This window comes from Drosophila pseudoobscura, chromosome X, assembly GCF_009870125.1.
Source record: "Drosophila pseudoobscura strain MV-25-SWS-2005 chromosome X, UCI_Dpse_MV25, whole genome shotgun sequence".
In the NCBI taxonomy this organism is placed as follows: Eukaryota; Metazoa; Arthropoda; class Insecta; order Diptera; family Drosophilidae; genus Drosophila; species Drosophila pseudoobscura.
In genome coordinates this window covers 57,683,180-57,694,341 of record NC_046683.1, presented here as the reverse complement: position 1 = coordinate 57,694,341, position 11,162 = coordinate 57,683,180, and the positions used below count along the sequence as shown (strand labels likewise).

General features: G+C 48.4%; 2 protein-coding genes and 1 long non-coding RNA gene across 5 annotated transcripts; all 3 read right to left on the bottom strand.

The window, feature by feature from the left end:
• Positions 1 to 2,223: 2,223 nt before the first annotated feature.
• On the bottom strand, positions 2,224 to 3,046 carry LOC117184778 (uncharacterized). The gene is made up of 2 exons (XR_004470228.1): positions 2,613 to 3,046; positions 2,224 to 2,562 (listed from the first exon to the last, which is right to left on the bottom strand). It is a non-coding gene; the product is annotated as an uncharacterized lncRNA (long non-coding RNA).
• Positions 3,047 to 3,689: 643 nt separating this feature from the next.
• On the bottom strand, positions 3,690 to 7,851 carry LOC4812193 (ATP-dependent RNA helicase DDX54). The gene is made up of 6 exons (XM_001352462.4): positions 7,707 to 7,851; positions 7,093 to 7,642; positions 6,265 to 7,019; positions 5,929 to 6,204; positions 4,875 to 5,867; positions 3,690 to 3,888 (listed from the first exon to the last, which is right to left on the bottom strand). Exons 1-5 carry the CDS (start codon positions 7,707 to 7,709, stop codon positions 4,893 to 4,895), a joined length of 2,559 nt encoding a protein of 852 aa, XP_001352498.3. The 5' UTR covers positions 7,710 to 7,851; the 3' UTR covers positions 3,690 to 3,888; positions 4,875 to 4,892.
• A 143-nt stretch (positions 7,852 to 7,994) lies between these two features.
• Atac3 (Ada2a-containing complex component 3) lies at positions 7,995 to 10,991 on the bottom strand. 3 transcript variants are annotated; one of them, XM_033383646.1, is made up of 10 exons: positions 10,922 to 10,991; positions 10,686 to 10,851; positions 10,278 to 10,631; positions 10,011 to 10,223; positions 9,841 to 9,861; positions 9,555 to 9,672; positions 9,156 to 9,493; positions 8,996 to 9,090; positions 8,850 to 8,919; positions 7,995 to 8,723 (listed from the first exon to the last, which is right to left on the bottom strand). In XM_033383646.1, the coding sequence occupies exons 2-10, from the start codon at positions 10,791 to 10,793 to the stop codon at positions 8,259 to 8,261; spliced, it is 1,782 nt and encodes a 593-aa protein (XP_033239537.1). In that variant the 5' UTR covers positions 10,794 to 10,851; positions 10,922 to 10,991; the 3' UTR covers positions 7,995 to 8,258. The 3 variants fall into 3 exon arrangements, with proteins under 3 accessions (XP_033239537.1, XP_001352497.3, XP_033239538.1); XM_001352461.4 differs by lacking the exon at positions 9,841 to 9,861 and having other exon boundaries at positions 10,686 to 10,950; XM_033383647.1 differs by lacking the exons at positions 8,850 to 8,919; positions 8,996 to 9,090; positions 9,156 to 9,493; positions 9,555 to 9,672; positions 9,841 to 9,861 and having other exon boundaries at positions 10,686 to 10,953.
• Between the last annotated feature and the right edge of the window lie 171 nt (positions 10,992 to 11,162).

Here is an 11,162-nt window from a genome sequence, read left to right as displayed (position 1 = left end):
TTTATTGTATAGTGTAGAAAACAAGGTTTAAGCAAAAAAGTTCAACAACAGAACAGTGGCAAGGTAAGTGTGTATGGAATGTCGTAATTTCTTACATGTTGCTGGTATTTGAAGACTTGTTGCTTGTCAACTGGAGTATGGGCATTTATATACCCTATTTCCAAACTGTTTTTAAACAGGAATTAATAGACAAATTTTCTTGAATTGATATGTTTTAGACGTATTCATGCATTTGATCAGTTTCGTGTATACATATCCTAATCCCGATACCAATTCTTGGTCTCTGTAATAAGAGAATAAGCTGCAAAATTTCGTTGTGATAGCTTTAAAGTCGAGTGACTAGTTTATATGTACATAAAATGGAAACAGATGACAAACATTTCCACAATTCTATAATATCCATTTCTCCCAGGGTATGCAGAATGTTGCTCATTTCTCGGCACATGAGTCTGGCCCATACAAAATGAATGTTGCCAACGGTAAAAATCTTAAGGGTGTGTAATGAGTCTCATGGTTCCGACGAAAAATCCCTCCATGAAGAGCGGATTTCCCACCACAATGTAGAGAGCAATTCCCAAAAAAAAGAGAGCACGTCCCACCAAACTATAGCGCCAAGTAGAAAATGTTTGAAATTCAATGGGCGACAAGGATTTAAATGCAATCCATTAGAATAAATGATGCACGGAAAAGATAACATTTTGAGCAGCATTAATTTATTACATGGCAAATGCATGGTAGCCACACATATTCTCAACAATGGGAGGAAATAGATGGTATGGACAACGGGAAAAACGGTTTAGAAAATGCAACGCATGCTATGTGAAATACACCCTTATATACCTTTAAAAAAAAATTCAAATTGTGTTTTCAAGGTATATTGTCCTCACACTCGCCGAGGTGTGGTTCGTAAAGGCCTTTGGCCTGTTTTTGCCTCCTGTCCATACCCCTTTCCATATCCCATTCAAAACGATGTTCTTCCGACTCATTTTTTCGTTGCATGCATGAGCAGCAGTGTGGCCGTCTGACCCTCAGAAATAAACCGATGATAACAACCAACCAAACCGGATATAGTTTTTAAAATCTTTTTGTAGATTCCTCCTATTCTGCAGAATATAGCTTATTTCCCGCCAAATGAGGCTGGTCCATGCAAATTGAATGCGGCGAATATGAAGACTGTTGCTGTTGTGTCACTGTTGCTACCACTTCATACCGATTCAAAAAAAGCGAAGAGGGCCAATAACCGATTCGAAAAAAGCAGCTAGAGCTGCGCGCCAAAATGGCATGGTTTGAAAATCAATGACTAATTTTAATTCTACCAATGCATGTGAATACATATATGTAAAGCCTAATCTTCATTCTTCTGTGGAGCTCTAGGGTCGAATTTCCTTCAGAAATAGTCGTACAGCATTCAGACATTATTGCATCTGCATCTTGCACCGATTTTCCGCTTTCGTTTGCATCTGGTGGTGGATCTGGTAGATCTGTTGGATGGATGGCATAAATTGAATAATGCGTTTTTAAGTGACGCTTAGACGCATTCTTCAGTAAATTGTCTGCAATTGTCTGGGCAGCTCAAATTAGAAACATGCACAAACACACACACATGTGCACACACGCACACATACACATGCAGAAAAGATCTTGAGGCGAGGCGTAGATTAGGCCCTAGATGGACTGCTGTGCTCTGCTCTGGCTGGCTGGCTGGCTGGCTGCCTGGCTGGGCCTTGCGTGAGTTCAACAATCTGTAAATTGGTCGACAGAATGAGTCGTCAAGTAAGAGGGTATCTCTCGATGTAAATTGTGCTACATGCCGCTGCAATTGGACGCTCCCCCAGTTCCCGATTGTCCGCCTCATTTATTTGATTGAATTGACTTTTCTCTGATACCATCGTCGCAACAAGATGTCTGTCATCTGGTGCCCAGTGCTGGCTCCCCCTCCTCCAGCTGTTCCGTTCCCCCAAATGGCTTCAACGCACTCGCTAGGGGTTGCAACAGAGAACAAACCCCTTAAATTCGGCACGCCTGCACCCCCGCCCACCCGCACGCTGCTCCCGCTGGACTGGATCTCGAGGCATCGACGGACTTAAGGCAGACATATCCACTCGAATCCGAACTTCACACAGAAATTTGGCACACCGCACACTGAATGAAGCGGAATGGCGTGGAAAATTCATGCTCCGCGTACCGAGGGGGAGACAGAGGGGCGACAGAACACTGTGTGGCTTTGGGGCTATGGATTTTTAATAATACTTCAACTGTTCTGGTTGCTTGTTCACACATCGGAGTGCGGATTGGAATGCTGTGGCGGCGGCGGCGGTGGCGGCACTGGGATGCGGGAGTGGGGCTCTGATTGCGGATGACTGAGCTCTGTGGTGGGGGAAAGCGATAGGGCGCTCATAGGAAATCAATTCAGACATTTTTGTTGGATTTGGATGGCAGGAATTCGATGAAACCAAACCATAACTCAGGCCTTTGCATGGTGCACCCTGGGGCCGGGTTTATGCCTGCATATTCCTGCTGCTGGGCCAAGGTCTGGGCAATGCCGAGTGGGCTCCACAGTCCCTGAATAGTATATATTTAGACACGTCACAGGAATGCCGGCTGGCACTTACTGTTCACCCGATAATTGAGCTGGGAGTCGAGTTCGACTAGAGCCAAAGGGGGGCAGCGTAGCCGCGGGCCGAATGCCAAACGAGACTGACTCTCGAAATGCACTTGGCCCTGCATACGTGCATCTCCGATATACAATACATATGATATGTACATACATATATACTTTAGCTGCAAGGTTTGTGCGGAACGAGCATGGAACTTTTCACACTTTCCAGCGGGTGGGTTGGCAGCTGCCAAGTGATTTCTGATTGTAAACATGTGTGCCATGGGCACCGCCTCTTTGACAGTTCAAGAGCGTCAAGAGCGAAGTCGGTTTCCAAATAGCTGCCGGCATCAGATCAGCAGCACGCTTCAAGTGGCTGCCCCGTGTGGCAAACAAAAAACATACAAAATACTTCAGAGCACAAAAATTTCATTCATCCGAATGGATCTGCTCTGTCTCACTCTCCTCGGTTTGGCCCTGGCTCTGCGGCACAGCCCAAATATACGTTGAATGTTGCATTTCGAATGTGCATCCACGCAATTGCATATCTGCTGAAGTCCTGTGGCACCCACCACCAAGGGGCTGGAGGTGGGTATGTAGTTGGGGACATATGCATTGGTTCTATTTTAAGCAGCCCCTCGAGGCAGCAACTGCGAAAATGAAGTGGCGGCAGTTAAACGAACGGGTGTTGCCCCACGCAAATGCACATGCACCAAAACTCATTCCTGTGCCACATTCGGATGGTGCATCAGCAACCATGGAATGCACTGTGGACCCAGGGGGAATCCCACGGTCCATGGATGGAATGGACTGGGATGGGGACCATCTGCCACATGCCCCATATGCGCTGTCATGCTATTTTCGGCAACGTGAGTCTTCCAACGAAGATGCCTGCTGCTGCCGCTGCTGCTGCTCGAGTTGAGCTTCCTCCAGATGAGTGTTCCAGATCGAAATTGAGAATTTGTTTATGGCATGCCACTATCCCCAGTCCCAGTCCCAGTCCCAGTCCCTGTCCCCCATTTCCCATTCCCCAAGCCTGTAGCCCTGCTATGGCATTCCCCATAGCCACCCTAACCGCACTTCAAAGATGTCGTACTTCACACATTTCATAGTGTATTTTTATCAAACGTTTTCGAAATACAAAAAGCAGCGGGCGAATGCCCGAACACGGGTGTGACGCCCAATCTTATTGAACAAATATTTTGAGTGCCTTGTCCGGGTAGTGGGGATTAATAATGTAGTACCTTCCCTTTCTAGAGAGGTGCGCCTTCGGGCAGCGTCGTTGAGGATCTCTGTGGAGCATAAAGAAAACAAAAGACGGATTTAGTGCTGGTTTACCCCCTGAGAAAAGAGCAGGGAGCAGGGGGACCCCGATCTCAAGCTGTTTATATACAAAAATCCAATGGAGCCACGGAACAAGGCGGCACGCAGCAGCAGCAGCAGCAGCAGCTCCTCCCCGATGATGGTATGGTATCCTAGACGAAGGTTAATTGATTGGCTGGATTAGAGATCCGAATGATTGCCTCTTTTGCGTGACTCTGGGCTCATTCTGCGGGCGGTAGCCCGGTTTGAGGATCTGTCTGTCTCTCTAGAGATGGCTGATGGCCGACTTTCAAAAGGATGAATAAACAAAAGCGGTACGCAGGAGCGTGAGGGTCATGGGGTGCAGAGTGTGTTTACTTGGGCCACGCCGCACAGGATGTGCGTGTCATCGGACAAGGGGTGCGCCCTTCCCCGAATCGCTGGCCTGCACGTGGTGAACACACCCCGTGACGCATTCCCGCGGCACGCACATAGGTCGGGCGCGCTCATTGTGCCAAGTCCTATTTGGGTCATGTTCTAGTAGAGGCAGCCAGCCAGGGGATGGTTAGCTACTCAATTTAAATTCCACTTTTGCCTCCATGTACCCCGAATATTGAACAGCTCGAGCTTCTAGGTGTTTCGCCACCCAAACAAAGTCCTCGCCTATATCCCCTATGTTCCTAACACTTCATTAATTTCGAGTGAAATGTGATGTGAAGCATCCGCCACGCCTGCGCATTGCCTTCGTCTTTCAGCTGTGTATCAGCCCGGAATGGAAATGGCTTTCGGAACGCCTGCTAATGGGTTTCCCTGACAGACAACGGATCACCACCAGCCAACCGATGTACTCCGAAAGTACACGTTTTGAGGCCACCATACGGCACGTAACGATTTCATGGGCTGCATTCCTTCGCTCCGAGACTCTTGGCTTGAATTTACCTTAGATTAGTTGCGAACAAGGCAGACTCGTACTCACCGGACATTAAGGGCATCTCTACTTCCGCTTTCTGCCGCCTCCACCTCCACGTCCACCTTTACCTCCTCCTCTACCGCCACCGCCACCTCCTCCTCTGCTTCCACCTCTTCCTCCACCAGTTGCTTGAGCTCGAGGTCTTTGATCCTTCCTCATGCTGCGCTTGCGGTTCTCAGCTTTTCGCTCTGCGTTATCTTCGTTGCGCTTCTTGATGAACTCCAGGCGCATGCGGGACTTGACGATTTGCTCGGGTCGACGCAGCTCCTTGTCGGGGCCACCCATTCGTTTTTTAAGCTCCACCTTCACATTGTGGCGCGCATGTCGGCTGACAGGGTAGCGCTGGGCATGGCTCAACGGCTTGCGGCTGTCCTCATCGTTGCCAGCGGTCTCACGCTCCACCTGCTCCTCGATCTTGGACTTCTCCTTCCAATCCGTGTAGCGGCCCGTCTTGAAGGAAGCAGGAATCCAAGCGCCAGATTCGGTGCGAATTTTGTTGGCCCGGGGATCCTGCACGGACACCATTTTCTTCTTGATGCGGTCCCATTTCTTCAGCCCGGGCTTGTGCTTCGCGTCTTGTGCAGAGTTGCGATCCACAACCGAGAACTCGGCATTTTGTGCTTGGCGCTCGAACGTGTTGATGGCCAGACCATCCTCGGTGTGCTTGTCGGCCGACTGATAGGGCACGTAATGCTCTGCGTCCTTGGTGTTGGCACTGCGCTTCTTCCTCTTTGGCTTCTCTTTGTACAGGTCATCCATGTGCAGACGTCGCTTCGGCGCCACGACCTTGTTAAATGTACTACTAATGGCCTCTTCATCGGCGGTGTCCATTCTGGCTGTGCTTGGCTCCTGTATTTCAGCGTCCCTTTGAGCCTCGTCAACATCCTCGTCAGCGCGCTGCTGTCGGAACTTTTTGATGACCTCCGCGTGCTCTGAGCGCTTTGTCTTCATCACAACGAATTGAGTGGACTTCTGTGTGCAGTTGAGCTCGAAAACGGTCTGCAACAAATAATCGAAGAAATTAGAGTGTTTTCTGGGAAAATAATGGCGGCTATCATACTCCACACGGCCTAAAGTTGCGCATTTTGACCAGTATGTCGTGCTTGTCCTCCTGCAACTTGCGCTCGGCAGCAGCCACCTCTTCCCGAGACTCACTCGACTGGCCATTGACCTCGGCGGCTTGGGCGAGCGCGGGAGCAGCGGTGAAGAAATCCTCCAGGGGCTTTAGTGCGTAGAATTTAATTTTCTTCACGCGCGCGTTCGCATCTGTGGAGGCCACTGGACGCGAGCTCAAGTACTTCTTGTAGGCATTCTCGCTGGTGCGTAATACTCCGGCCTAAACAGAACAAGAGAAAAGGCATGAATAATGTGCAGAACCACTCGTATAACTACTTACTATATGGTGACTCTTCTTTATCTCGTTCACGCTCAGATGCTCCTCCTCCAGCAGGTCTTGTGGAATGGTGCCCATGGTGGAGCTGTCGTGGATATTGAAGGGCCTATTGAGGAACAAGTGCAGGTCCAGCAAGTGGGCAGTGTCATCGGTGGAGAATATGGAATACGCGGTGCCAGAACGTCCCGCTCGGGCACATCGTCCCACACGGTGCACAAAGAGCTTGGGCTTTCCCGGAAAGTGAAGGTTGACCACATAGTCCAGGCTTGGTATGTCTATTCCGCGCGCCGCCACGTCGGTGACTATCAGTACCGAAACCTTTTTGTTCACAAACTTGGCCGTGTTGATCTTACGCGCAGCTGGGTCCAGGCTGGAGTAGACGGATGTGTTGGAGATGCCAGCTTCCCCGAGTATAAAGGAAATCAGTTCAACGTGATGCTGTGTGCCGGCAAACACAACGGTTTGCGACTCCTTGGGGATAACATATTTGAGCAGAACCACGAGGGCTGTGTAGCGGTCATCGGGCCGGCAATGTAGAAACTTTAAGGCCAATGCGTCTGGCAGTTTTGACTCCACATCCAAGCGTATGAGGACTGGATCGTTTAATCCGGCGCGTGCAAAGTCCACTAATAGCTTGGGCAGCGTAGCGGAGAACATAACCATTTGGCGTGTAGCAGGCAGTCGATGCAGCGTTTCATTCAACTGCTCGCCGAAGCCCATTTCAAAGAGGCGATCGGCTTCATCAAACACTACATAATCTGCAAAGATGAAGGTAGACATTGGTTATTGGCGTTATGCATTTGCGCACAAGCAGGGGGCCCAAATACTGACCTATGGAGTTTAACTTTAGGTCCATTTCGACGCACAGATGGAGGAAACGGCCCGGCGTGGCGACAATAACATCCGGGCATGTGTGGATAGCCGAGAACTGCGAGTCCATTGAGTCGCCACCGAGTACCAGAATGGTCTTCAGCTCCATAAAACGACCCAGTTCCTTGATAAACTTGTATGTTTGCACTGCCAACTCCCGAGTGGGCGATAGTATCAAGGCGCGAGCGCCCTTTGTTGGATCGCGACGCTGCAGCTTCTCGAACAGAGGTATCAAGAAGCACGCTGTTTTGCCAGAGCCAGTTTTGGCCATGGCGACAACATCTCGTCCCTCCAAGATGAGTGGAATGGTCTTCCTTTGAATAGGCGTGGGCACTTTGTAGCCGCGCTTTGTGATGCCTTTGATTAGTTCAAAGCCCAGACCCATGGACTGAAACCCGCCGCTTTTCTTTGATTTGGGTTTACTCTTGAGGATGTCGTCGCCCCGTCCACCGCCACCCGCATCGTTGTCCAACGAAGGAAAACCCGGTATCTCATCTGATTGCTTTTTACCCTGTCGGAAGAGAACATGTCAATTTCATTGTCGTGCAATTTTTATTTATTTCCATTCTCCTTACCATTTTGCCTACACGTGCAACGGATGGGTTATCGATACAGCTATATCGATACTATATCGATTCACGAATGTCGTACTACACTCGATATTTGTCGATGCTAGATTTAATTTTCGGGTACACATTTAAATAATTCGACTAAATGCAGTGCAGACTTCTTTATGATCTTGCAGGCGTTGTCGACATTCGTTCCCCTGAACACCAGAGGAATGTCTCGGGTGTCGTGTGTCCTCCGCCACGACCTCAAACTGCCCTCAATACCCAGCCACAGCCAGCAGTAAAACAAAAATGTTTCATATTAATACAAATCTGTTAGAAAATGTTATGAAACCGCTCAAACAATTTGTGTTTAGCAACTGAACTTACACTTAGCTGATTAGCTTGATAAACTATTCTTAAAACTTAAAACTTAACTGTTGAGCTCCTTCATTAGAAAACTGTACGACGATACGTGCGCCAGCAGTCAATATAGTGACATATTAAATAAAAAGTTCCCTCCGGTGGTATGCACTAGTGCTATCCGCTATTTACATAGAAGTTTATCCTAGGTCCTAACTACAAGTCGCCTAAATAATCGATTTCTGCCTCCGATTCGCGAATGAACACAAGCTGCTCCAAGCGGTCAATGCGCTTCAGCATTTGCTCCTTTTCTCGGTGAAAGGAATCCACCCGCCGGCGCAATTCCTCGTTCTGCCGTCGAAGATCGTGCAGTTGCCGACAAATTTCAGAAGAAGTCAGCAGCGGCATTACACTAGCGCCCTTTGCGCCGAGCTTTGCTACGTTGCCCACAGCCTTGCTGGCAACTCCGTTGCTTGTTGTCCCGAGGGCAGCTCCACTTGCTGGGGATGGACGCAGCTGTATTGTCTGCACGGTGCCCACTTGGCCCCTCAGCGTGCTCGCCGTAGCGGGACTCACCGCGGGGGCCTGCTGGGACGATGGGGAAATAATGTCGTTCAGCAGCTGCTGCTGCTCATCCAGCATGCTGGGTTCCAGGGTTCTCTGAACAGATGGAAGTTTCAGCTAAAAGTAGACAAGATGATGACCATGATGAGTTTTACTTTCGTACATTCAAGCATAGCGGCGCTTAGGAGAAATTAAACCAAACTAATCTTATCAATAGAAAGCCAAAACAACGCCACCACAAACCTGACGAGACTGAAGCTGACGCATGTTCACCAGTTTGGTGCCATCGGGGAGCTGACGTACCATTCCAGAGCTTTGACCATGTATAGAAGATGAAAAATAAACACGATTAGACAGGCTGCTGGCAACTACCGAGGATGCCGGCCTACCTTGCCAATGATGCGGGTATTTTCTGTAAAGACTTTGGCTGATTGTCCGTCCCGCAAAGTTTCTTAAAATCAGTCAACGAGATTATGCGTATGTTCTGCTTAGAAAAAGAACGTCAGTAATGGTGTTACGTAGAGGGAACCACCACATGGGTCTGTCTACCTTGTTCTTGGACACCCCAGGCGGATTGGACGACGCTGGCTCCTTTTGCTTGATGACATTCATCCGAATCTTCTGGGGGGGCGAGTTATTGGGGGTGAGACGAAGACCCACATTTGAGTTTTTGCTGGCACTTCCATTCACATATTGCTTGATGTTTATGCTCGACTTTGTTTCGTGCAACAGCATACGGCCTCCTTCGGAGAGCACGAGCTGTCGACCGTTTTGCAGTGCCGTATTCAACATTTCCTTGGAGGCGTCGTCGTCGTTCTCCTGCATCATGTCTGCAATGCCGTGGGTCTTGAGCATGTTCAACGCCGAGTTGCCCAACACGTTAGTGTCTGCAAAAGGACAACTTGGTTGCTACATTTTTTCTGATTTAATTAATAATGTTTTACTTACGGCCGCGGAGGTTTTCCAGGACATCCATTCTTTCTTCGACTGACATTTCCGTATCTTCACTCCTTTTGGTGTCCCCGGACTCGTTCATTATTGAATTGACCGCCTCACTGGTTTCCTTCTACGAATCAAATATAATACATAATATTAATAGTTAGCCTTCTGACTGTCATTCATTGGGTGTTTGTTAATTCTCTACAGTCCAAAGTGTGGGGTATTATGGGACGGGACATTTCGGAGCTTGGAGCAATTTTGTAGCAACCAAATATGGAATATTTGAGGTACATACTCTGCTTTTATGTGTCTGCCGCTGGAATCGGTTTATCGCATTCGTCGGTAGTGAGAAATCGTATATGGATAAGTTGATAAGTAAGCGTAAAAACTAGGGACTAACGGAAACTAAGAGTATCCTGTACACACACACACACATACACACACAAAACTCTGTTTGGCACTCACCTCCGTTTCCTCGTTAAACTTTCGACTGGCCTGGGCCTGCCGCGCCGCCTCCAGTTCCGCCAACACATCCGCCTGTTCAGTGTACACGGCCAATGCAATTGGGGTCTTGCCGAATTTCGAAACTAGCGACACATCCGCCTGGCATTTTAGTAACATTCGCACAATGGTTTTGTGCTTCTTCTCCACGGCCCAATGAAGCGGCGTCATTCGAAGCTGTGCGATGGGACATAGTCACGTTATTGAATCATGGTAAAACTCGTTTCTTACCATGTCTCGAGAATTGACGCTGCACTTGAGCGCCAACAATAATCTGACTACTCGCTCGTGGCCGTAGTAGCAGGCTAAATGCAGAGGCGTTCTGTCCACCTTTGTTTTGGCGTCCATATTGATCCCGCCCTGTAGAAGTATTTCACAGATTTCCAGTTGATTGTTCATGGCAGCAAAGTGCAGAGCGGACATTCCCAGCCAGTCGGAGGCAAAGGGGGCTCCATGTGCAAGCGTCGTTTTGACGCCAGTCACATCGCTGTCCCTTGCGCATTGAAGCAGTTGCTTTCCCAGGTCAACAACAGTTGATGTTCCAGACCCATTGCCCTTCTTTAGTTGGTGTTCCCCTTCGGTCCGCTAGACAACCGAAAAACGTTAATTTAGCCTCGATATGATACTCTTGCTACTTACAATTTCGTAGTGAAGCAAGTTGGAATGCTCAGTGGGATCCATTGGATACACATTTCCATCCGCTCGGAGGGTAGCGACAACCTTGCTGGGGCCGCCTTGGCTCTGCATTTTAGCATGCAAACACTTTCAGCAGCACGATGAACCTCTTAGTAAGCATACCTGCAAGCTGATTTTCTGATAAAATAAGCCAATCGCCCCGACAAAAAGAAATGTTTATGTTTTCCAACTAAATTTACCAGGGATGTGGAATCTGTCGATATACTTTTCAGCACGATGGTCTTGCAGCCCTAGTTGTACAGCTATATAAGCAGGGTTGCTATCGATAAAACTTGAACGATAGTGGCAGTTGATATACATTTTTAAATTTCACGCTCAGGCACATTTTTTTTCTCTTTTTTTTAATATGCAGCTGTTAGTTTTAAAACAAGACAGTACAGACAGATTGCTGTAATCAGCAAAAAAAAACAGCAAAAACGT